We start from the raw sequence: 25,150 nt of genomic DNA, 5'->3' as shown, positions 1-25,150 counted from the left end.
AGGGATTGCTTATATGCGTTTCCCATGGGGAATAAAGATTCTTTTGAACTAAGACCCTAGGCTGCAAACTTGCTCCTCGATGAGTTAGTTCAAGTTAAATTTTTAAAAGTCAGAAGAAGGAGAGAGGGAGCTTTGTTGTCCAAGGAAACGGATACAGCCAAGCCCAGGGAGCATGGTCGTGTGCTGGATGCCATCCAGATTCCCTGCTCTCTCCCTCTGACTTACAATCCTTTGTGCACCGTCTCCTCTTGCTCCTCGCTCAGCTGCTATGCCTCCATTCAAGCTACTCCCATGAAAACTTGACTCTATGACAACAGAACGATACAGAGAGCTGCAGTTTATCCCTTAAATCACTTATGCCTCCAAACACTTGGATCCAAGGTCTTGAGTTCGAAGACGTTATGCCAAACACCAGACAACCTGACTAGAAAAGCCACTAAAAAGAATCTGCATGCTTTGTCGCCCTGTCCCATGACATAATGGGGCCACAGTGGGCACCCCAGGAACAGGGTCTGAACAGCAGGTTGAGAGTCTTCCCAACCTTCAGCTCCCAGAGGGCCTTGGATTGGTCCTGTCACTGAAGACTTGCCAACCATTGAGAAGAGCAAGGGTCTGCATGGGATGAAGTGCCTGAAAGTGGAGCATTACAAAAGAGAATCATGGGAGTCTGTCAAAATAATTCAGTCACCTCTTATAAGTTAAGCTTAGGAAACATGAGTTAGTGTATTAAAAGCTCACACCTGTTCCCCCACCCCCAAACCCCCGGCATCAAGGTCATGACTGCCAGGATCTCGGCAAAGCAATAAGGTGTGGTCTCGGGGGCACCCCTGCCCTCAGAGCCAGCAGCTCAGACCATAAGGTTTATTGGGACTTCTCTACTATGTCTTTAGGTTTTCCTTCCTCCTCTCTGGCAGTCAGGATGTTGCTCCTTCTGTTTACCTCCCCAGAAAACCCGCTTCCCTGAAACAGCACGTTGCCCTTCCTTTTAAACCCTCTGAGCTCAGGGGTTCAGATAAAAATGTGTTAAAAGTTTTTATAAAACTTTAGCCACTGGAGGAGAGTCTAGGGCAGAAAAGACAAGAGGTGTCCTTGTGTGCTCAGCATCACTGTGGCCACTTCCTAGGTTCTGCGTGGTGCAAGAGAAGGCAAGCCTCCGAAACAGCAGGACTCGAGAAAATGAGAACGGAGTTTTGGAGGGGTAACTGGTTATCTTACCATTTCCAAATAGGACCAAGCCTGATAGCTACCAATTCAGGCACATATCTGTGCGTCAACACACAGCAGTGAGACCTGACCATGTCTGTGCGTCAACACACAGCAGTGAGACCTGACCATATCTGTGCATCAACACACAGCAGTGAGACCTGGCCATGTCTGTGTGTACACCACAGGAAATTCACACTTAGCGTGATCATAATTTTTACACTATCTTTACATTGTGCTCACAATCATCCAATGAGATAAGCACAATTATCCTCATTTTCTGATAGTGAAATGAGGAGCTCAGAAAAAAAAAGGATAAATTATTTTTCCCCAGGACATGCAGAGAGAAAGGAGGAAGATAAGAATTCCAGTCCAGATGGGGATTCAAATGTCTCCAAGGATTGTGAGGGTCTAACAAGTTTTCCTAACAAAGAAGAGTAAACTCAGATCTGTGCATGACATTGATATTTATCATATAACTTAAGTATTAATTACCAGTTCTCTATAAGACAATATAAACAACATAGCTACTACCCCATGCCAACTATTCAATGCTTCATCCAAAACCTCACAAGTCCCCTGCCAGCTGAGACAATCACTGACAGACACACGGTAAACCAAGGCTCAGAAAGGCAGAGTAACTTGCCGGAGATCATACGGACTTAGTTCGGCTCTCTCTGGCTCCACTGTCATTTCCTTTCCAACATGCTGGGTGACCTCAGATAAAATATATTTAAGGTCAAACTATTCCTTTACGATGCACTTGATCTTTACAATCCAGAAGACTCTTTTGAATCTTGCACAATGTTGAAATGAAAAGGACACTTCCCTGCAAGTGGATGTAAGCTAGGCTGAAGCTCAGGTGTGGCCAGTGAACAGTTGTCTGGGAGAGTAGTCCGCATAACTTTGGGAATGCTGGGTACACTTCCATAGAGTGGCAAAGGCTCAAGAGGGATTCCCTGGAGATTAAGTGGGACACTGGGTGACACAGACACATTGTGCCATGGCTTCTGGTACATGCTGGGATACTTGAGGCATTATTTCTATAAATCAATTATTATTTCATTTTTTTCAAAAAATGGAAACACTGCTGAGTATGTTTTATTAGTGGCTATAAGTTAAATCGACTATTAATATAAAAGACAGAACACATGGTCTTCAATTCGAGTCTGAAATCGTGACTTATTCACCACAGTAAGCTCACACTATGTATAGGAATTGTGGACAGAACAAGAAATCAGCAGTGGATAAGACAAAAACCCAACCCTCTTGGTGCATGGATTCTGGTAGAAATAATTACAAAAACCAACACCAAGATACATAAGCCAATTATTTCCAAAGTGCTGTGACTGAAGACAGCAAGCTCCCTGGATCAACTGACTTGGGAATACAACACACCTACATACCAAGCAGCACCTGAATGGCCACAGGGTCCCCATGGCGGATGACGTACCTATCTTTGCTTTCTAGGCCAGCGGCTTTCACACTTCCGTATCATCAAAGTCACTTTGAAGAGGGGAAGTCATTGAAACACAAGTTGCTGAACTCTAGCCTACAGACTTCAATTCAATAATTCTGAGGTGCATCTCAAAAGTCCGAATCTCTGGACAGTCCCCGTGCAAAGGTGACACTGCTCTCTAGGGACGACACATGGAGGAAGACTTCCATTGAGAAACACTACCATGCCAAGAAAGCCACAGAGAGACTGGAGAGGGACAGGACAAAGAACCCATCCGACTTTTCTTGCCAGACAAGCTCCTATCAGCTCTCCCACCCCTTCTAAGAACACAGAAACCATATCAGACCTCTGTACTGCAACCAGAGGGCCAAGGAGTCAGTCACTCATGCAGCCTCCTGAACGTCAGGGCTCCACTAGGACAGCTACTTGCTGGCCCATTACAGGTTAAAGCTGATGATGGTACCCCAGTGCTCTGAGGCCCCCAGGTACCTCAGCATCCCTTGTAGCATCCCATAACCTCAACCTTACCCCGATGAATCACCTCTTTGACAGTCTCTTCAGACACTGATATTAAAATTTGTTTTCCTTTAGTAGCAAATTTTTCAGAAATGAACAAAAAGCTATTCTAAGTGCAGTCAAATGCCTGATAATCATTTTTACTCACAGAAATATGACTTTTAAATGCAATTTTCAGATATTACATAGCATGTGCCCGGGTGGTCACTCTAAACAGAGTATGAGGCTTTCAAACAGACCTTAGAGTAGCTGGCTCACCATGTATACTCAAAATTGCTGAATTTTAGAGACAATTAAGGTCTCATACCTGGGGAAATACCTCTATCCTAGACAAATGGTGCAGTGGTTTGAACAAGCATGGCTCCCATAGGCTCATATATTTAAATGCTTGGTCCTCAGTGGGACTGTTTGGCAAGGAAGAGGAGGTGTGGCCTTGAAGGAGGTGTGTCACTGAGGGTGGGCTTTGAGGTTTCAAAAGACCATGCCATTCCTGGGTAACTCTCTCCACCTTCAGCTTGTGGCTAAGATACAAGCTCTCGGCTACTGCTGCAGCCTCCTGCCTGCTTGCCTGCTGGCCTCTCTCTTCCACAATGGCCATGGACTCACCATCAAAACTGCGAGCCCCAGATGGAAATGCTTTAGTATAAGTTGCGTTGGTCATGGTGTTTTGTCACAAGAAATGAACAGTAACTAAGACAAATGAAAACAACTGGCCAACCTGTGCCTTCTTGTGCTTTCTTGGGGAACAGGGATCTGCTGAGTCCCCAGAATCCATAAAACCACCAAGAATGGACAGAAATGTCGACGAGCTTTCCATGAGCCTGGCCCTCCCCTGAGCTCTCTGCATGTGTCGCCTCAGGGATCTGTCACCACCACCACTGACAGCTCATCACCATTAGCCTCATTTCACAGATGACCAGAGGGAGGCATTCTGAGGGCTCAAAGTGTTCAAGGTCATAGTGTATGAGACAATCGTGGAGCCCAAAGTCAGAGCTCTGAGCTGAGACCGCTCCTTACACACCTGTGTGTTTCTTCTTAGAACAGAAGCGCCATCTGCATCTGACCCAATTCCACAAGGAAGACTTGTCTTGGAACCAAAAGGCATATTAGGGATGATGCTTTAACCTGTGGTCACAGGGCTGAAACTGAGAAAGGATCCTGTCCTTTATTGCTAGTCTCACTGTGCAAGAGTCAACAAGGTAGAGAAGAGATTAGGCATCTTTAGAAAGTCAAAGATAAAATTCTGTGGGACCGCTCTTCTCAGAATTAGACTTTAACAGAAAAAAGAAGCCACAACATTCAACAGTAGACACATCCGTGAACTCAAAAGCAACCCCACCTGATGGTGTGAGCATCAGCTTCGCTCTCAGTGAATTGTAAGAGCAATCTCCTGTTCAAGAAAAACACATTTTTTTTCTAGACTGTGGGATTTTTCTGGAGCCACAGAGAAGCAAAGGGCACAACGTGAGGTTTGGGGGCACAGCTGCCCTGAGCTGCAAGGCTTCTTGCACAAACAGCATCGTCTCTCCCATACTTCTTATCGTCATAAGAATAGTCTAGCATTCAGTACAGTACCACTCTAGGTTAGGAACCTAAACTCTTGCATGAATGGATTCACAGCCAAATCCTTGAATCTCCACAAAATCAGATTTATTATGTAATATATGGGAATACCACGTCTTCCTGGTGGGATTATAAAATCTAAATGGCATCCTAAAATTCTCCCCAAAAATATTCCCGTGGAAGTTTCCAAAGGCAGGCTTTCCATCCAGGAAAGTATCAATGACTATGCTCTTCAATTCGGATCATAAATGTGCCCACGTCCTAAGACTGTTAAGGAGACGGGGTGAGTGACAATTAGTACAGCCCTTGACAACTGCCTGGCTCATCTGAAGCACCTGAAGGATGCAAGAGTGTCGTCGCTTCCTATTTGGCAGTCATGTCCCCTCGTGCACTTATTCCCGGGAGGTTCGCTTTGAATGCTTCCAGCTTCGAGACACACCCCGGTGCACCTGTGTTTTTCATGATTTTTGCGTCGGGTCCCTATTATTATCCCTTTCTCATCCATCATTCCACCGAGCGGTCTGGCATCTTGTGTTTTCAACTTTCCATTCCGACAGCAGCCAACTGCTCTTCTCTTCTGCATACTTTTGAGTGGTTGGAAACCGTCCTTCCAAGAGACTCTGCGCCCCTCCTGTCACATGCTAATGTCGCCTGTTCTGACGGAGCTGCAGCTACAAATGAGCAATCCTGGAAACATTCTGTTCCATGTCCTGGTCCTAGAGATTCCATAACTCGTTCTCTTTCGGGGAAAAATGGATGGTATCAAAGAACTGAATAGTTCAACAGAAAAAAAAAGACAGTTTTTGAAATATACTTCCATCAAAGACTTTAAGTGATTTTATTTTCATGACAAAATTTTTTCTAAGTACATGGAATTCGAGGAGTTCGGGTGATGCCTCTGCAGTTAAGAGAACTGCTGATCGTCCAGAAGACCCGAGCTGGGTCCCAGCACCTACATGGAGGCTCCCAACCATTTGAGGCTCTAGTTTCAGGGGAATCAACAGCCTCTTTTCATCTTCACGGCACAGCACAAAAGGGGTGCACAGACATACATACAAACAGAAACATTCACACACAGAGAAAATAAACTTTTGAAGGAAATTTAAACACGGAAGTTAAGCCAAACATAGTAGCTCACATTTTTAATTTCAGCACCTCAGAGGCAGAGGCAGGAGGATTACAAGTGCAAGACCAACAGGGGACTACATGATGAGTTCTAGGTTTGTCTAAGCTACAAAATGGAATCCTTTCTCCAATAGAAGTCATAAAAACCCAGAAGGGAGCCAGGGTGATGGTTCAGTTGTTAAAGTGCTTGCTACACAAGCATGAAGACTGGAGTTCGGATCCTTAGCACCTACCTTAATAGAATAAATCCAGGTGCAATGGTGTGCATCTGTAACCCCAGCATTGAGGGGGTTGGGTAGAGATGGGCAGATCCCTGGAGCTTCCTGGTCAGTCAGTCTAGCCAAATCTCTACAGTCCGGGTTGAAGGAGAGATGCTGGGCCAATAAATAAGGTGGAGAGAGACTTGGGAAGAAATTCAACATTGACCTGTAGCCTACACACGTGTGTGTGTGCGCGCGCACACACACACATGCATGCATACACTAGCCTCCACATGTATGTGTCCAAGAATATACACACTACCCTCCACATGTGTGTGTCTACATACAAGCATATACATACACACATTCACTTACACACACACATGTATGCACTAGCCTCCACGTGTGTGTGTGCACATACACACATATACATGCATACATGCACTTACACACACAAGGGGGAAGGAGAACAAAAAGAAACAAACAAACATAGAAGTCACCAGGTCATTAACAGATGCAAAATCTGCCCAGCTTTACAGCATCCTCAAACACCAAGGAGACTGAGTCAAAAAGCCTTATTAGGACCCGTATGATCCCAGAGCCAAACGCTGTCCCATCTGCTATGTCTAAACAGTGATGACATCTGTTCCACGGAGGTCCTGAGAGAGAAGTGGGTATAGAGAGAGGACAGCTGTTGCACCTCATAAGCTCCCCACAGAACACCATGAACTCATACTCAACTGTCTCCATGTACCTACAACAGGCTCTACCTCTCTCCTGAGCTGATGCAGCAATACTGGAACACACTCCCCCTGCCCCCCGGGAAATCATCATTACAACCCTAAAATGAGGCTTTCTACATAGGAAACAAAATCCAGATTGATTTCTGAAAAGATGATGGGAGAAAACAGTAAATGTATTCTAAACCCTTATCAACTGTCATTACCAACAGATCTTAAAATCTAAAAAAAAAATTAAAAAAAAATCCACAGGCGTCATTTAAGATTCATTTTTATCCCTGAGTCAGTGTACATGACTGGGTGTTAGCATGCACATGTGCATGCAGTGCCTGTGCAGGCCAGAAGAGGGCATCAGATCCCCTGGAACTGGAGTTACAGGAGGTTGTGAGCTGCCTGAAGAGGGTTTGGGGAAACTAAAATGGGGTCCCCTGCAAGAGCAGCAGATCCATTTGGCCACCGAACCATCTCCCCCAATATTACCTCTTACGAGGCTAATTTCAGTCCTGAGCTACTATAAAGAAAAGTGTAATTAACACCTATCTTCTTCCCGATCAAAAATTATCAACTTGTTTTTAACAGATCTATTTTGAATACATTTCCCTTTTCAGAAAGAAATAATATTACAGACAAATCCAAAATGCCCTTAGCCAGTATCCTACTTCCATTTCTTCCCTGTCTCTTCTAAGAGATAAAGCCATCTATCTGCTTCTAGTACTTGAATTATTTTAACACACTTCAATAATTACTACTTATTTTATTGTTTCGCCCATAAGATCAGCTCTGTTTTCTGCCCATAGGGGAGGATGTGGCCTTGTAGATGCTGAGTTTGGTCCATAAAGAGGAAGAGCCTATTGTCTATAATATTGCTTAAGTAAATGCTCAAATTATTGCCATGAAACCACCCATGATGCCGCTGTAAAAAGGCAATGGCACCTGGGCGGTGGTAGCACACGCCTTTAATCTCAGGACTCAGGGGGAGGCAGAGGCAGGCTGATCTCTGGGTGTTTGAAGCCAGCCTAGTCTACAGAGCTAGTTTTGAGGCAGTCTGGGCTACACAGAGAAACCGTGTCTCAGAAAAAAAAATTAAAAGTAAAGAAAAAAGAAAAAGGAAGGAAGGAAGGAAGGAAGGAAGGAAGGAAGGAAGGAAGGAAGGAAGGAAGGAAGAGCGAGCAATGGCACAGCTAAACACTGGCTACAGCTACCGTATAAAAAGGACTGACCCAGTGTTGACGTCATGCATAGCTATGCACATCAGAAAAGGCCAGACCAAGGGTAGACTTCACCTCTCCCAGCCTCAGTGGGCACCTTACTTTTAAGAAAATATGCTTTGGAACTTAATAAAGAACTGGTAGAAATTTTGGCAACAAGTACACAGACTTGGTGAAACAGCTCTAACAACCATGCCACTGGCATCTGAAATAGGTTGACAACAGCAAAGGGCACACCCTAATACCCAGATGCCCACTAAGAATCACTGTGCCAAAGCAGGAATCAATGAGATAACCTGTCTAAAACATGAGAAATAGCACAGGAGAAGCTGAGTCTCATGAAGTTTATCTGCTCTCCTCAACCTAACCACTGGGCCTAGCATGACTTAAAAAATAAAAAGTCTGAGCCTAAGGCAATGAGCCCAAGGCAAAGTTCCTAGACTCTGCTATGTGAGATAAAGCAAGGAGTGGGAGAAAGGATCTCCAAGAAAGCTAAAGCCCTCAAAGAGATGTCTGAGGCTGAAGCCAAAAACCCATGGGTCATAAAGATGCTTCTGGATAAACATCTGGAAAGGTAACCGTGGAAGGAGGCAGTAACCAGGACCCTAGAGCCCCAGAAGGAGCAGATGACCAGCATTTCTTCCGGGATAAATGACAGCTGTCAGGGTTTTCCAGGTGAGAGAAAACAGAAACAGAACTGAGAAACACATCCGCAATAGCAATGTGGAGACTACACGCAAGGGGATTGAAATATATGCCAAGTGTTTTTTATACACAGGAAGGTAAAGACAATAAAGACAAGAAACTTGAATTCATCTAGTTCTCCTTAAAAAAATGACTCGGGTTACAGTTTTCAACTAATGAACATTTTAAAATACATGTACAGTTTTTATAGGCAGCGGTGACCTTGAAGCTATGGAGTTTGTTCAAATTAGTGGCATTCTACCATCAGAAATGGTGTCGAGGAGGTCAAGTCCAGAAATGCTACTTTGCTACTTGGAATAGATACCCTCTGAGTAGAAAATGTAAAGGTCACATTGGGAAGTCTATCAGATGCACACACACACACGTGCGCACACACATATACACACATATGTATACATATACAAGTGTGTTTATGCATGTATATGCGCATATACATATACATGTGTATACACATGTGTGTTATATGTGTTTATATATGCATATATGTATATATGACTTGTGTTTGAAGCAAAGAGTAGTTCCACACTTAGATACAGTTAAGGGTTTTTGCACTGCTAAACTACGCATCTCAAGAGTTAAAAGCTCTCCACTCCCTCACCTCTAGTAGGTTTCATAGTTCCCAAGTAAACCTAATTAAAGCAGCCTCAAGACAGCGCAATGAAAGCTCCCGAGAGCTGGCCCCTGCTTTGTTCCACACAATTTTGTTTAGGGAACGATAACCATCCTGAAGCAGAGCCAGCTGAGATGTGGGGCGACAGCTGGCAACATGCCTAGTTTCTCGAGGGCTCGAAACTTCGGGAAGATAACTGGTCACCCTTCCCACCCCCACCCCACTCTGGTGTGAGACAAGTCTGATCTTGGCCTGGTGTCTTCCCCACACAACCACTCACACACTCCCTGTCACAAGAGGTAAAATTAAAGAGATGATAAACATGCATCAAAAGAAGAAAGGTAGATGGAATAAGTTAATAACAGCTAAGGCAGTCAGAGCTCAACAAAATGGGGAAAGGACTGGACACAGAAATGGCTGTGACCTCAACACTGATACGGCAGAGCAGGGCCGCAACCTTGACGGAGGTGTGGCAGGGACAGTTGTACAGGCTTCGTGTAACCGCATGCCACATCCTTAACCTAGATATCATAGAACCATAAGAGGAGGAGCATCTCTACCTTCTACAGCCAGATTTAGAAGGGCTGAAGAAAACAGGAAAGCAACAAGAAATTGCTCTAAAATTCCAGCATCCCAAAGGGAAGGCTAGCCAAGCAACTCCTGAGACACATAACTCAAGGCATCTGAGAACACACCTTCTCCGGGGTCATTTCATGTGCTCCAGCTTGAAGATAACAAGTGACGCCTGCCAGTCTCCATAACAACATGAGCCAATTCCTATGCTAAATCTCCAAATATAATATCTGTATATATTTATATATAAATAATAGTATGGTGTATAATAATAACAATTGTAACTATGTTATGTGAAATAGTAGTTACTGATATTAATAAATTTTAGTATAGTATAATAATGTCACAATTAATTTTTAGATAATTTAATTAAATATGACTATATAGCTGATAATATATCATTATAAAATAATAAATATATGTAAGTAAACATATATAGGATAAATGTGAATAGAGAGAGCCTATCATATATATAATATATATCATATTTTATATATAGTACATTCTGTTGGCTCTCTGTCTTTGGAGGCACCTGACTAATCCAACTCCTTTGTGCAATTTCCTCTCCTTGAGTGTAGGCTGGACCCAGTCTCTTGCCTCTTTCAAAGGAAGGCAGTAAAAGTAATGGGATGTCACTTCCAAAATTAGGTTACAAAGGACTCTAGCTTCCACCTTGCTGAGGCGCTCTCCTGCCCTAGCCTCTCAATCAATCCGCCCAAGCCAGCTGCCCAGCTGCGAGCTGTCCCATGCCGAGAGTGGCCCACATGGGAAGGGCTGGAGTGTGGCCTGCAGCACACGAGAAAGCACACGAGAAACTGAGCTCGCCAGGCAGTGGCTCAATCTCAGGAAACCCAGGAAGCAGAGCCTCTTCCACGGAAGTACAATCCCGGAAGCCCTCACTGACACCTCGACTGAATCCACCGAGAGGCTCAGACCAGAGGACGCAGCCATGCACACAGATTCTTGTTGCATAAAGAAATGGGAGACAACAAACCCGGTCTGGTTCGCAGCAGCAAATAACACAGTTCCCTCTTGGGGTGAGACTTAAGAGTTTTCCTTCTTTCCTGAAAGTTTTGGCACCCAGTGAACACTGGCAGAGGTCCCCAGCACCAGACTCAAGCATGGGGGGCCGGTTCCTAGATGCCTAAGGAAAAAAGGAGCTGGGGCATCAATTTCTAGGCTATACTAATTTAAGCACAGAGTGCGACAATGTGACAAACATTTTAATTAGACTAATAAGTTCTCACATTTAAACCAACTTTATAAAATCCAAGAGATAACTGATTGTGGGTATATGTTGTTTAGATGTCTTTCTTCTCGATGCCTAACTGTACCAGATGTCTGTCTGTTTTATCTTGTTCTAGGCTAGAGTTCAAACGAAAATCGCAAATGTGCGTCCCATGTTTTCATGTCTTCAGGATTCTTTAAACAACACCCAGAGTCAGACTACCGAGACGTGAACCTGAGACCCAGCCTACTGTCACAGAAAAAGAAGGACTGTCAAAGATGTCTGCAGATCGCGAGAAAAGATGCGGTCTGGAAAAGAGTCCCTGCCCAAACTGTGGTCATGTAAGCAGAAAAAGCCATCGTGATTGTCAGTTGAGGAAGTCAAGACCATTCAACATCAGGTACTTTTTAATTTTTCTTCTGTTTGCTGATGTGGGTTTGTTTGTGAATTCACTTACTCATCTTTGCTCAGTAATGGAGAGAGAAATGAACGGCACTCCTGAGATGAATCCACCACCGCCTGCCATGCAAGACCAATGACTCACAAAAACCGGGTTCTGTTCTCATGACCATTTTCAGACCCAAGGGAACCAAAGAGGAGGGAGACGGAATCTGGGCTGTTCTGGGAAACGGGCTTGAAGGACTGTATGAAGCAAGAGCTGGGGATGAGCTCCCTATCCCGCCGGAGGTGAGTTCAGAATGGCCAAAAAGCCAAGACTGATTTCAGAGCAGCATATGAATCAAGTGTGGTGGATGGAGAAGAGGAAGATCTACCGCTTGGGCCATAGAGCCAGACCCTATATCCAAAACCAGGGGTTGGGGATATAGTTCAGTGAGGGATCACCTGCCTAGCATGTGCAAGGCCCTGGGTTTGATCCCTAGAACACACACAGAGAGAGAGAGAGAGAGAGAGAGAGAGAGAGAGAGAGAGAGAGAGAGAGCATTCTTCCAGAGAGTTGATGGAAGCCCCTAAAAAAGATAGGCAGGAAATCAATGTGGAGCTTGCTTTCTCAGCTCTGTAGCTGTTTATCTTGGCTGGAAACCCAGGGGCCAAAAAGCACTACACCTGTCCTTATCTGGTGAGCATATACACTTCTGCTAAATGGCCTATCCTTGGCTCAGCATGGAAGGAAGTGCCTGACGATTATCCCCCATTGACCACCCATATCCACCAAACCACAACACCTACAAAGGACCAGCATCCTCATTGTCGGTTGGCATTGCCAAGCAGTGTTCAAAGAGGCTGCTTCAACCTTCACTACCCAACAATGCATGGAGCCATCTAATCGTTCAGGTTCTTTGCCAAAACTTGATTGCTTTAACTATTTCAACTGTTGCCAAAGCAATGAGTAGGGAGGCAACTAGTTCAGAGATCTGGTTCACAGAGTAGAGAGAATAAAAGGGACAGGCCTTGCAAATAGCCCCTGCAGCAGTGTGTTTTGGGAACTGAAGAGAGGTAAGTCACACCAAGGCCATCAGCCCCTTGGGCACCCAGTGTCATTCCCATTTTATAGATGTGGAAGCAGAGAAATGGCTCCTCAAGGTCACACTACACCTTCGGACAAAATGGAAAGCTCCCGGCTTAACGATTTTATTCTACAACATTCTGCCCACTGTAAGTACAGTATACTAACATCTTCCACCAGTTCCTAGAGTTGAACAACCATGGCCACCTCCCAGTGGTCACGTATTTCCACGTTTCCAAGAACTTCTCTCACATCGACTTGCTGGAAATCCTTCCCCGCGCCCAACCTGGGCAACCAATGTTCTCTGTCTCCATGGGTTTGCCTTTTCTGAGCCTCTCATACAACATGAAAGACATCTAGACACTTTAACTTGGCGTACAATTTCTGATATATGTCCTAGCATCTATCTGAAACTGGTTCCCTTTTATTAGTAGCAATCCCCGATTCCACGGATTCACCAGTCACATGGGTTACTTTCCATGTGGGGTGACAATGAATAATACTTCCGGTGAGCACGCACGGTCCCATCTTTCTCTGGACATATTTTTCATCCTAAAAGTGTGAGAGCTTCATCCTATGGCAGGTGCAGATTTAATGTTTTAAAGAAAATGCCAAACTCATCACCAAAATGCTTTTACTGCTTTTCATTCCCTCCAGCATCCAATAAAACAATTTAAGGCGAATAGTCAAAAAGTACAAAGGCCTGTGCGCACACTCCACTCACGTGCACTGGCTGGATGTGCAAGTGAGACACACTGCATTCAGCACTCTTGGTGTGGGAAACATCCAGGCCACAACCCTGCAGGCCCGTGAGCTCACCGGAGACGGATCCAATGGGACTCCTGAGCGCCCTCCTTGTGTATGCTCATAGGGAAAGCCAAGTGACACCACACTGAAAACTGGGGGCAAAACAGGCCATAGAGGTCATTATGTATCACACACATTGCTCCCTTCCATCTCTATGCTCTGTTTATTCCAATAGATTTGAGATAGGTCCACTGTGGGGAGATCTGTGTCCAGAATCCCACTTGACCTTCTGTCCATAGGCAATAAATAAATTCTACCCCCCCCTCTCTCTCTCTCTTTCTCTCTCTCCCCTAGTAAATAAAAGCACTCAGCAAGCTCATGCAAGTTCTATGACCCCTACCTAGTCACCCTGACTCACCTGAACTCAACGCAACGGATCAGAGTTTACCGCTGTCCCTTTCAACTACATCTTATTGTTATTAATCCTTTCAAAGCCCTCCCCCACCCCCTCTTACAGATGGCATAAGATGCCCTAACTGCTGTCTCATATTCACCCAGCGCTGGCTTCTAAACCTGACTCTGTTATAAGTTTGCAAATCTCATAACACCTGTTGGACAGGGCTTGTTTCTATAGGGTTTTTTTATTATTATTATTTGCTCCTTGCAATGCCACAGCCTACTATATGTTTTCTTAGCCTTTGCGTACTTATCAGCTTCACAAACTGTCTTTTCCCCCACTGGCCCACCAAGCACCAGGCACTTGATTTCCAGGGCTGACAGAAGATAAGAACAGAGGCAGGGCAGAGCCTGACCACAAAGGAGGAACGTGTGTGCCAAGGTGGTAATGGGAACAGTGACACAGCCACATACGTTAGCCTAACAACCAGCTGGATTTTTAAACTGATGCCAATTAAAGGCCACAATGTGCTTAAAACTAAACGTTTCTTTCACAAACCTTGGGACAACCAAAGTGGCTAGTGTCCTCTGCTGGAAATTCCTATTTGAAATCTCTTTCTGAAAACAGTAGCAGGGAATAGGGAGCCCATCCCCTTTAAAAAAACATGAATAAAGGAAGGAAAACTAAAAAGCATCACGAAAATCCAGCCACCTCCATGACGAGCTTCATTTAGCTTGGCAGAAGCATCCCAGCCCAACTTGGGCACACACAGAAACCCACACCAATGCCAAGGGAGAGTAATGGACTCAGCTCCCATTCTGGACGGAGAACCCACTCTTCCCTCGCTCTTCATGCCTCTCCACACTTGGTCCTCACAAGATCCAGCGAGGCAGCTCTAATTACCCGTACTTTGCAGACAAGAAGCTGGAGAAGATAAACAACCTGTCCAATCTGGCACTGCCAGCTCAAAAGGCAGAAGTGGGATTCCAACCAAGGATGTCAGGCGCCAACCCTCACTCTTTCCCCCAGGTCCCATCGCCTCCCAAACACAACCCTCCTTCCCCATCCTGGCTGCTTCGGGACCCCGCCATCTCTTCATCATCATCGATAAATATTTATCAAGGACCACTGCCGACATAGCAATGCTCTTGTTTCCACAGCAACACGCAGTCAGAGAGTCATGGGAGTATCCCGTGCTTGAAAGAACGATGCTGTAATGTCCTCTGATCGTGGCTCTGAAAGGTGACAGTTACTCTACTACGGGCGACACCGTCTCCGCTGGCAGTGTGAAGCCTGTGGAAACTGCTTAGAACAAACAAGAAGGGACTGACATGGAAGAGAAGGGTACAGGCTGTACGGTGGTCTGCATTTATTTCATGTTTGCTATTGTTGGCGGAACAGAATCAAAGCCAGGTTTTCACATTAATTGTTCTTTTATTAGGAAACAAATCAAGCAATCCAGAACAGAAAGTAAAATTCAACTGTACTGAAAAACGGTTCCCTCCCCAGAGGTGTCTGGCAGCAATTATCGAGTTAAATGACTACATTGCTTACAACTGCCACCGTGAGTCAGTCCCCTTTAAGATTTGGGTTTAACTCGCAATACAGATAATAAATAGACTAATTATCCCCTTATCTGTTTACTTAATCATCTACTTCCCTCATGCCAAATTGGGTTTGCTGTTTACTGATTATTATTATAATACTTTTTCTTTTACTATCATCCCTCACCAAAATAAATAAATAAATAAAATAGTGGTGGCTCATGAAACATACCAGCGTGAGGAAGGAGTAAATTGCCTTTGATGACAGCTTCCGACTCTGGCTTTTGGACACTGTGACCAACAGTCACAGCAAAACCCATCATCCCTCTGTGTCCTAGATGTAAGCTTACAAATGGAAATTGCTTTCGAGACCGGGGATCTTCAGATCAAAGGAATATGGAGAACATACTACTGGGTTTTAAAATGCATTATTTACTCAGACTTGCCGAAAGTTTAAAATAAGATGCTTCAAAAGAGACCAAAGTTATAATCATAGCGAATTTGGATTCCAACAATACTACAACAAGGAATAAAATAAGAAGATAAGTCTGTTCTAACGGGTCCACAGTTGCAAAACAACGCATGGAGAATTACAGATGTTCATAAGGAAAATCCGGGAAGAATCTAGTTTAAAACGATCTAGTTAGCATTACCGTAGAAAGGGGGTGAGACTTGTATAGAAAAAAGATCCCCATTTCCATAAATGAGCGGGGCTTAGAACGCACCAAGTCACCAAGACAAGCTAATCCCACTCCTTTAAGGAGCCCGGGAACAGCGCAGCCGCTTGCTAAATATATGCTATTGTAGCTTTGCAAAAGCTATGGGCCCAGGTAGAACCAAGGGAAACATATGGCGCCTTCACAGTCAATTTCTTCCCAAACTGTACTCCACGATTGCTTTTCTTCCCCGTGTGTTCCTAACAGCAAACAAAGAAAAGGTGCTTCCTCCTCACACTTCCCTAAATGTTTTAACAAAAGGCTGCTGAATAAACACATTACTCATTTAAAAATTGAACCGAAGTTCTGTCCCTGAGATGAAAGCAGCTCGATTTGCATTTAACAGCTGTGGGCGAGCGCCACCTTGCGGGAGCATGAGGACCGGGCACGCATTCAGCCCTGGACTGCTTTCTGGAGCCGGTTCTGGGTTTACAGCTGCTAACCCAAAAAAGGTCTGAGACTCGTGGTGGAATGTTTTCGATTCGGTTCCTGCTGCGGGAACGTGAGTACTCGTGCGGCTGGCCAGCCAAACCTTGGAGAATACTTTAATCAGAATCATAACATCATAGCCGGGTCCTCAGGACTGCCCCAAGCATCCTTCTGCCACCTCCCTAACACAACACACCTAAGGCAGACCCCAAAGCTAAGGAAAGGAGCTGCGCAGCATCTTCAGAATGGTGCTGCGGCTGCCTCTCTTCTCTCTTTTGTTGTCCTAGCCTCTCAGCATCACACGCCTTAAAAAGAGAGTCTTCCTCAACCAACTTCCCTGGCACGGAAACAACCCGTCCTTTCCCAAACATCCTGTGTCCAGTTTCCATTTTAGCATCAAGCCGGGGAAGAAAGCCTAAGACATTTCCAACGGAGCATCGCTCCGGAAGGTCTTATTTCAAACGTAGCCAGTTTAAAGACCTTCACTTCCAGCAGATTCTCTGCCTTTCCTTTCTCTTTCTTCCTCCCCTGATTTCTTATGTGAGCACAGCTGTTGCTTAGCAGTCCAAAAGGAGCCCTTTCCTAAGTCCGGAGGACTTGCCTCAACCTGCTTAATGTGGTCCTTTCGGAAACCAAAGGTGCTAAGAAACTTCGAGGTGATTTTGAACTCGGGGGTATGCCTACATCGCCTCCCCACCTCTCCTTCCCTTTTTGGGGGACTCCGGTGTGGAAGCCCTACCAGTGGGGTTTTAGTGATTAGATAGACCCTCGGTACTGGTCTTCTCAGCTTAACTCACCACTAGGAAGACACCGGAAACACTCTAGGGAACTAGGACTGCCTGTGGGCAAACCAAAACACAGTGTCCCGAAGTTTTCAGAAGCCCATTAGCTCACTGATCAAAGCCACTCGACTTAAAGGACCTTAGTAAGGTAACCCATTGCTCTGGATAGCGCCATGAGGTGAATGGGGCTTTGCTGTGCGGGTCACTCACAGAAAGACTCCCATGGGAACCTCCAGCGGCTAAGGACAGGTTAAGGGGAGCAGAGTGTTTAGAACAAGACTGGATGCTCTTCAGTGTCTCCGAGGAGAAAGAAAAAGCCACCGCCCTGGCAGCCTGGGCCTGCTAGGGAACAGTGTTCCCCACTCCAAGAGCGCGAGCAGCCCGAGAAGCTGCCGGGGTGACAGTGCTCCCCGCCGGGAGAGAAGCGGCGCCTCATCCCGCCGCCCCAAAACACTCGAGTGACAGGTTCCGACAAGTGGGAGGCAGCGAGTGGAAATATTCGCAACAACCGCGGAAAGTTACTCCCGCCCGGGGGTGGGGAAGAGAAGCAGGAAAGTAAGGCGACAAGGGGACCAGGGGGGAACTGGCGCAGGACCTGGCACGCCTGGACGAAGCAACTGCGTCCAGAGGCTGGGACCAGACTCGGGCCACTCGGTCCCAGCCTCTCCTGCCCCTCGTACCCAACTTTCTCCTCAGAAGCTGCAGGGAAGGGCGCGGGGCCCGAGGGGAGTCGGGCGGTCGCACTCACCTGCGGCGCTCTGCGCTCGGGCGCCGGGCAGCGGCGACCGCTGCAGCCCCAGGAGCAGGAGCCAGAGCAGGCAGAGGGCAAGCGCGCCGAGGCTCCCCATCCGGACGGCGAGCGGCTCAGCCCCTTCCCGCGGGCGCCGGGGCCGGGACTCGAGCGGGCACGGGGTGGCCCCGCATCGCCGGCGCGGCTGCAGGCAGTGCGCGCCGCTGGGCTCCCCGGGCTGGCTCAGCTCTGTCAGCAGGAGCCAGCGCTGCTGCGCTCCGAGCCCAGGCGCGGCGCGAACTGAGGCGCGAGGCTGGGCGGGGGCGGGACGCGGGGGCCGGGGGGCGGTGTCCCCCGAGTCCTAACGCCGCCGCCGTTGCCGCCGCCCGCCCGGGCGCTCCGCCTCGGCCGCGCACACACACCCTCGCGCGCACGCCCGCGCCTGGCACACGCCCGCGGCTGCCACTCGCGGACTCCCCCACGCACCCTCTCCCGGGCTGGCCGGCTCAGGGCTGTTCGCGCAGTCACGCGCATACACACATCGCTCTTGCACCCACAGGATCCGCGGGGTACTCGCCGCTTTGCCCCACGCCACGCCGCCCAGCCGAGCATCGTCTACAGGCTACCCTGCGGGGGCGCAGGTACGAGGCGATGGGGGAGGAGAGAAACCTGGAACAGCCTTTGAAGTAGGGGTGGGGGAACAGGTAGGGGGGGTACAGTGAGAGATGGAGGGGAAGGGAACCGCTGATCAACTCTGGATGCAGCAGGGCTGTGAATTTCGGGAGGGGGTGCTTCTTGGCAAAGCTGGGTACCGCTGTTGAAGGGTCTCTGGCACACCGAGATTCTCCCTTATATTCATATTCTTTCTCCTTCTCTTCCCCTTTCTCCCTTTCCCTCCCTCTCTTTCCTCTTCCCTCATCTAGCAATCCAACACACCCCACGGTACCGGTAACCACAGCATTTCTTTCTCTTGTCCCTAACCCCGTGCCACCCCCACACAGGTGTGGGGACCTCACTCCCTTCTCTAGCTGCCTCCCCTATTCTTCCTTTCTTAAGAAACCATAGAGCTTTTCCCTTTTTTGTCCTTGTCTGAACAAAGACCTGGTTGGGGCTGAAAACCTAAAGCCATAGATCATAGGGCAGTGCCTGTTACAGCCCTCAGGCCCGGGCTCAGGGATCCCATGGAAGAGCCTGCCACCAGGGTGAGGATGTGAGCCTTGTATCTAAATGCCAGGAGGACACCCAGAGGTGCTGAAAGGACTCCCACTTTGTAGGGACTTTTACCTCTCCAAAGCCTCCCTTCCCCTCCACCCCCTTGCATCCCAAATCACAAGAGGGAGCTGCGAGATGGACTCCAGCCCAGAGTTCCCGGTACCCCACTTTTGGGGTGATCCCTCCCTGGCTACATTCAACTTCCAGGGGCTCTGGAATGGAGTGACTTTGGTAGTGAACGTACACAGAGCCTCACTGGTACCCAGGTCTGCTTAGGAAGACAATTTTATTGAACATGAGCTCATTTATGTCTCCTGGCCCACACTTGTAATTCCAGGCAAAGGCTTCCAACTGGCTCAGAACTACCTACCCCCACCTCCCCCAGCCATCACCTCCCTAAGATAATGACCAGCTCCCTCCTCACTTGCCTGGTCAAAGAACTCTCCCAGGGGCGAGAACCCACTCCCCTCACTCCAAATCCCACTTCTCAGCCCCTCATTCCAGGGAAAGGGGTATGTGGTCTGTCTGTGCGGGGGAGCCTAGGAATTAGACCTTTTGCAGGCCACCTTGGAGGTCCCTAAAATTTTTGCTAATATTGATGGTGCACTTGACTGGGAACCACAGCCTTTGCTAGTCTCTGGTGCCGCAGGATGCTTGGCCCCTGGGAACAATGAGAATGGACGATCCCTTCTGCCCAGAGCTAAACCACCAACTGTTTGATCCATCCAACCTCTGCTGAGGCCTAGCCTTAGGTGGATGAATTACAATGCAGCCTCTGGAAAGAAACCGGACTCCATCCCACATCCGTGATTCAGTCCTGGCTGATGACAGAGACCGACCCAGAAGAGATGGAGGCGGTCTCTAAGCCGCTAGAGAGTTTGGTGTCATGCCTGTAACTTGTCCCAGCTCCCTTGGGATCCTGCCAACTCATTTCTCTCGTGGACATTCTAAGTAGAAAATAGCAGTTCTCAGGACCTCTTCCAGGCACACACCCTCCCTCTCCTGCCAGTGTCTATCCTGCAGGAAGTTATATCACTATAGCCAAGGTTCCAAAGTCTGAATGGGGGTCACATGGCCCCCAGGGAAAATAATACTATTTCTTGGTGACAGACTAATGGAACATGACCTGGGTCGAGCACCAAATCTTGCTTGCCCAGGTGCAGGGTCACAAACCAGAGTCCTCTTGCTGTGGTTCTCAGGCCCTGTGCTCCACCTACTGACTGGTGAGCTTTGGTGTCTGGCCTCACTGCAACACTGGGCCAACCATGCCCTCTGCCTGGAAGATCCATCCTGCCTCGCTTCCCTGGTAAATTCACCCGCAGATGTAAGTTTCTTCTTGAGAAATTTGGTCAGCAAATCTGTTGTCAAGGCCCCCTGTGTGCACCACCTGGGAGAGGCCATCTCTCCACTCATCTGCCCAGGAAGACAGTTCCTAAAATGCATCTGGATGCCTCACACAGAGCTGTGGGCACAGGAGCTTGAAGGAAGCTGGCCCCCAGGCAATGGTGCTTTAAGTATTTTCCTAGAACCAATTTCTCAGAGGGCCAGGGTTCAGAGAGCTCCAGGGTCGACTCCTCGCCTCCTGCATGGGCAGCCAATTGACTCCATAAACCTGCCCAGCCACAGTGTGCCTTCATCTTGGCCCCTAGCTCAAGGCAGACTCTGTACCAGTGCTGAAGGAAGGGTGGGGCCTTGAGGGTGTCTTGTAATGGCAGAGGGAGGGGACAGACAGTCCACCGAGCATCACCTCCCAGTGCTCAACCTTGGCCTCTTGGCCTCTGAGCCATTACTCCATAGCCCCACAGGATGCTTGGCAAGGCCTATAGAAGCCTTGGTGTCCCTATCTGCACAGTGACTTGCCTTCCAACCTTAGCAGGGGTCAGCAGTGCCCAGATGTTGTCCCTTCAGGTCCCTTCTTCAGCTCAGTTTCCAAGAAGTGGAAAACCTGGTGCACCTGAGGGGCACCTGCCCTATGTGCTGGGTCCCATGGGGCTGAGCAGCAGTCTGAATACAGGTGTGACTTCTGCCCTCCTGGATAAAGAGAACCCAAAAAAGACAGTAACACACGGAAACGGGTTCATCTCCAGACTCAGCCGGCTCTAGTGCCGTCCCGCCCACCAGTGACCAGGAAAGGCCAGTGGATGTGGCTCCTGTCTTATCCCCATTTTACAGACGAGAAAACTGAGACAAGGAGAAAAAAGTTTTGTGTAAAAAGATGCTAGCTGTCCCCTCACACACCATGGATAGCTGCACTCCTCTTTCTTGGACACAAGTAGCCACGGGTGACTTACGTTAGAAATCATAATTTCAATCTGAACCTTTCTAATTTCAGGTGCTCGGAGGCTACAAATGTTAGTAGCTCCAAATGCTACAGCTATAGAAAACTCTATAGCTCTGTGGCAGAGGTTGCCACATCTCTCCAAAATTTGAGCCATTGTCCATGTTGTAAAGTTGTGTGTGTGTGTGTGTGTGTGATAGCCATACGTAGTTCCTTACACACTACCTATAGATATTTTTTTTACATAAATGTCTGTTAGCACTGCTATAGAGCAGAGGTGAGCAAACCACAGGCCATGACTCATATCTGGCCTACTGCTTGTTTTTATTAATAAAGTTTTATTGGTATACAGACTCATTTATTTGTTGACATATTGCATTTGCCTGCTCCTACTTGGCATAGGCAGCCATGCCATTACTGTATGAGAAAAAAAGTATGCCTCTCTTTAGATAGAAGTCTCACAGGAGAGTCTGACACCATTGATCTAACACTCACTTGCAAATGGGGAACATCTCTCTCTTCCCCTCTCTCTCTCCCTCCCTCCTTTTCTCTCTCCCTCCCTCCTTTCCTCCCTCTCCCCTCTATCCTGGGAACACTTTTATTACAAGTGTTCAAGCCCTATCCTAACCCCATGGAAATACTGGGAGTGGAGCCTGAGAATCCTTGCATTGGACCACCTGCCAGGGGATTCTGATACATGCTCAGATTGGGAATCTCTGTTTTAACACACTCCCGAAGGAAGTGCCAGTAAGCTAAGCTGCTCATGGACTCCCATGGGTAATAGAAGGCTTGAGAACACAATGTCGGCAGAGAGGCCATACGCTGTTTGCTCTTCCTGGAGTGAACCTCTGACAGCCCTAACACAGACCTGTGCCAACCAAGAGATACCCATGTGGATGCCCAGGCCCCACCGCCTGTGGGTCCCACCCTCCCGAGGAGCTGTCAGCGCTTTGGAGCTGCCTCCACGCATAAATTCATGGACCAGCTGTCTCTTTTAATCTGGTTGCAAGATGAAACCATTAATAGATGTCAGACACATTGGCAATGATCTCTTCATTAATAATTTCCTCCTTTCTGAGGGAAAAAAAATTAGTAACAAGCAACCATCAATAATTCAGAAATACAAGTTAACCTTTCTATTAGCAGAGTCGCCGTGCACACAGTACACACTCAGAGCCAGGAGTTCTGGCTGGAGTTGTGTTTTGATATTAATATGCATTAACGCTGTCTGTTAAGACCAAATATAAATAAGCCAACTGCAGCTGAGAACTCACACGCATGCGTCAAGCGTGACCTCCTGACCTAGCCATTTGGTTCTGTATAGGGGTGGATCAGTCAGTTGTCTTGTTGTCTAAGAGAAGGCCTTCATGAGCAATCCCATTTTTAGCTGGAGACTCCTGTGGGTAGAAAGCTCTCCCCTAGATCTGACTAACCAGGCTGCAGTATGATCTCTCTCTCCTAAGCTGGCTCTAACCCCTGAGAACACTCAGTCTGGACGCACTTCCTTGGGATGCTGGGTGGGCTCCAGGTAAGCTCTCCTGGATGCCACAGACCCTTCCTCTGGCTGCCACCCCCAGGTCTGCCTTACCTGGCTCCTCTTCTCAGCTGCTGCATTTGTGTGCTACCCCCTCCCAGGAGGTCTCAGCATCTACCCATTCCTCCATTCATTACAGGAGCCACCACAAACCCGCCACTTTCCCTCTCCAAATCTGCTTCCCCATCTGTGAAATCGGAGTGATTATCCTCACCTCACTAAGCTGCTGTGAGAATTAAGTAAGGCATGAACGTAAACACACCTAGAATAAGGCCTGGCCTACTCGAGGGATCCTTTCCCGCCCTGTCTTCCTTCTCCAAGTCTGAGTCCCAGCCTTGACTCCCAGACACCTGGATGGCTGCTTAGCATGGAGAGCCAGATGCTTGCTCTTTGAGCCAAAACACCGGTACCTGGGTCCAGACCATTGGCAGGTAGACCCGGGCATCCTGAATTTATAGCTCGGACTGCATCTCTGCGTCCTGCCCAAGGGGAGTCTGTGAAGCAGCTGCTTCTCTTAATTAAAAAGGAAACTGAGAGATGTGCCCTGGACGCTTGCCACTCACTCACGTTCGCCTGGACACTGCTGGACAGTGGGGGAATGTCCCCGTCCACAGGTGACCCCATCCTCAGCTCAGGCTGAGAGGCCACGCAGCACACTGGGGACAGGGCAGTACTCAAGTCTGGGTCTTGTTTCTAGCCAAGTGTCTTTCCTGATTCAGTTAGGGAGAAAAGGCCAGTGCTCACACAGTCGTAGCCTGGTGCCCTGGAATCACTGCTCACATAGAAGCCTGGTGCCCTGGAGTTGGATATGCACCATTTATTGTCTGTTGTTTGTTTGTTTGTTTGTTGAGAGGGGGCTTCTCTGTGTGGCCCTGGCTATTCTGGAATTTACTCTGCAGGCCGTGCTACCTTTGAACTCAGAGATCCACCTGCTTCTGCCTCCCGAATGCTGGGATTAAAGGCTTCGCCATCACCACTTGGCATGTATCTTTTTAGAGCCTTAAAGTTTCTTGGGATTCTCAGCCCTTCTACAAGCCCCTAACTAGAAATCTGGATTCCAGAAGGTTCCAGATAGGGATGGGACTCATCACAATGAATCCTGAACGTGTTTACTCCTCTCTGTCCACTAAACCCCACCTTTAGCTCCTTGTTGCCTCTATCGTTATCCTACCCAACCCTTCTCCGAACAGAAGCCATGGTGGTTGTTTAGAAGACGCTCCACAAGTGTCCACTCACCAGCTTAGAACCCACACTACTGCCCTGCTGCCCACGGCATGAAGCCCACCACCACAACAGGACCCTCCAGTGGCTGGGCAGCCTTCCTGTGCCCACCTCTCCCTACTACCCCCACCCAGGGAAGTCTTCATCAAATAGAGAAGGAAGGGCATCCAGGGAACTGCAATAGCCTAGGCAAATTCTTGGAGACCTGAAAGACTATGTGTTCAAAGAGACCAAAACATGCTGGGCAGTGGTGGCGCATGCCTTTAATTCCAACACTCGGGAGGCAGAGGCAGGCAGATGTCTGTGAGTTCAAGACCAGCCTGGTTTACAAGAGGTAATTCCAGGACAGGCTCCAAAGCTACAGAGAAACCCTGTCTTGAGAGACAGAGGGAGGGAGGGAGGGAGGGAGGGAGGGAGGGAGGGAGGGAGGGAGGGAGACATACTAAATGCCCTCCCAGCTTTTGCCTGTGCAGCCCACTCTCTCTGGGATGCCATAGTCAAAATCTTTAACCGGGCATCCGGTACCTTCAAGGATCAGCTTTGGGCACCATGGTCCATGGGCTAAGCTGTTTGAATCCCCCTCCACTTCCTATGCAGTAGTCTCCCATCTCTACAAATGTGGAGGTATCTGAGAGGGCCAGGACAGTGTCTCTTACACCTTCAGGTCTCCAAACCAGGCCCAGCTAACACTCAGTAACTGATGCTTATGACCATAGCCAAGTTTATCTGCCAACAGCAAATACATTCAGCATGAATTACCCCACCCCCTGCTGCCAATAACCATGCTCGTTTATGAAGATCTGCAAGGAGGCAAACTCATCCGAAAGGACACATAGTCTGACTCTCAGGTATAAAGGGTGAGTTCCAGAGCGGCACTTTCCAGCTGTCCCAAGCCTAGGAACCAAATAATCTTGATAATAACCCAAGAGTCCTCAGTCACCTCATGCTCACACAGTGCGGGGACT

General features: G+C 47.8%; 1 protein-coding gene across 1 annotated transcript in view; it reads right to left on the bottom strand.

Annotated features, from left to right (window-relative positions):
• The window catches only part of Ptprt (protein tyrosine phosphatase receptor type T), a 1,017,256-nt gene extending 998,942 nt beyond the window's left edge, over window positions 1-18,314 (bottom strand). The window contains exon 1 of the mRNA XM_050150909.1: window positions 17,959-18,314. Within this exon, the coding sequence (XP_050006866.1) occupies window positions 17,959-18,058 (100 nt within the window). The 5' untranslated portion in view covers window positions 18,059-18,314. The remainder of the gene's footprint in view (window positions 1-17,958) is intronic.
• Between the last annotated feature and the right edge of the window lie 6,836 nt (window positions 18,315-25,150).

Source organism: Alexandromys fortis, unplaced genomic scaffold (genome assembly GCF_014885135.2).
Source record: "Alexandromys fortis isolate MF-2015 unplaced genomic scaffold, M_Fortis_MF-2015_v1.1 scaffold_27, whole genome shotgun sequence".
In the NCBI taxonomy this organism is placed as follows: domain Eukaryota; kingdom Metazoa; phylum Chordata; class Mammalia; order Rodentia; family Cricetidae; genus Alexandromys; species Alexandromys fortis.
Note: the sequence above shows the minus strand (reverse complement) of the source record. Positions and strands in the feature narration are given on the sequence as shown.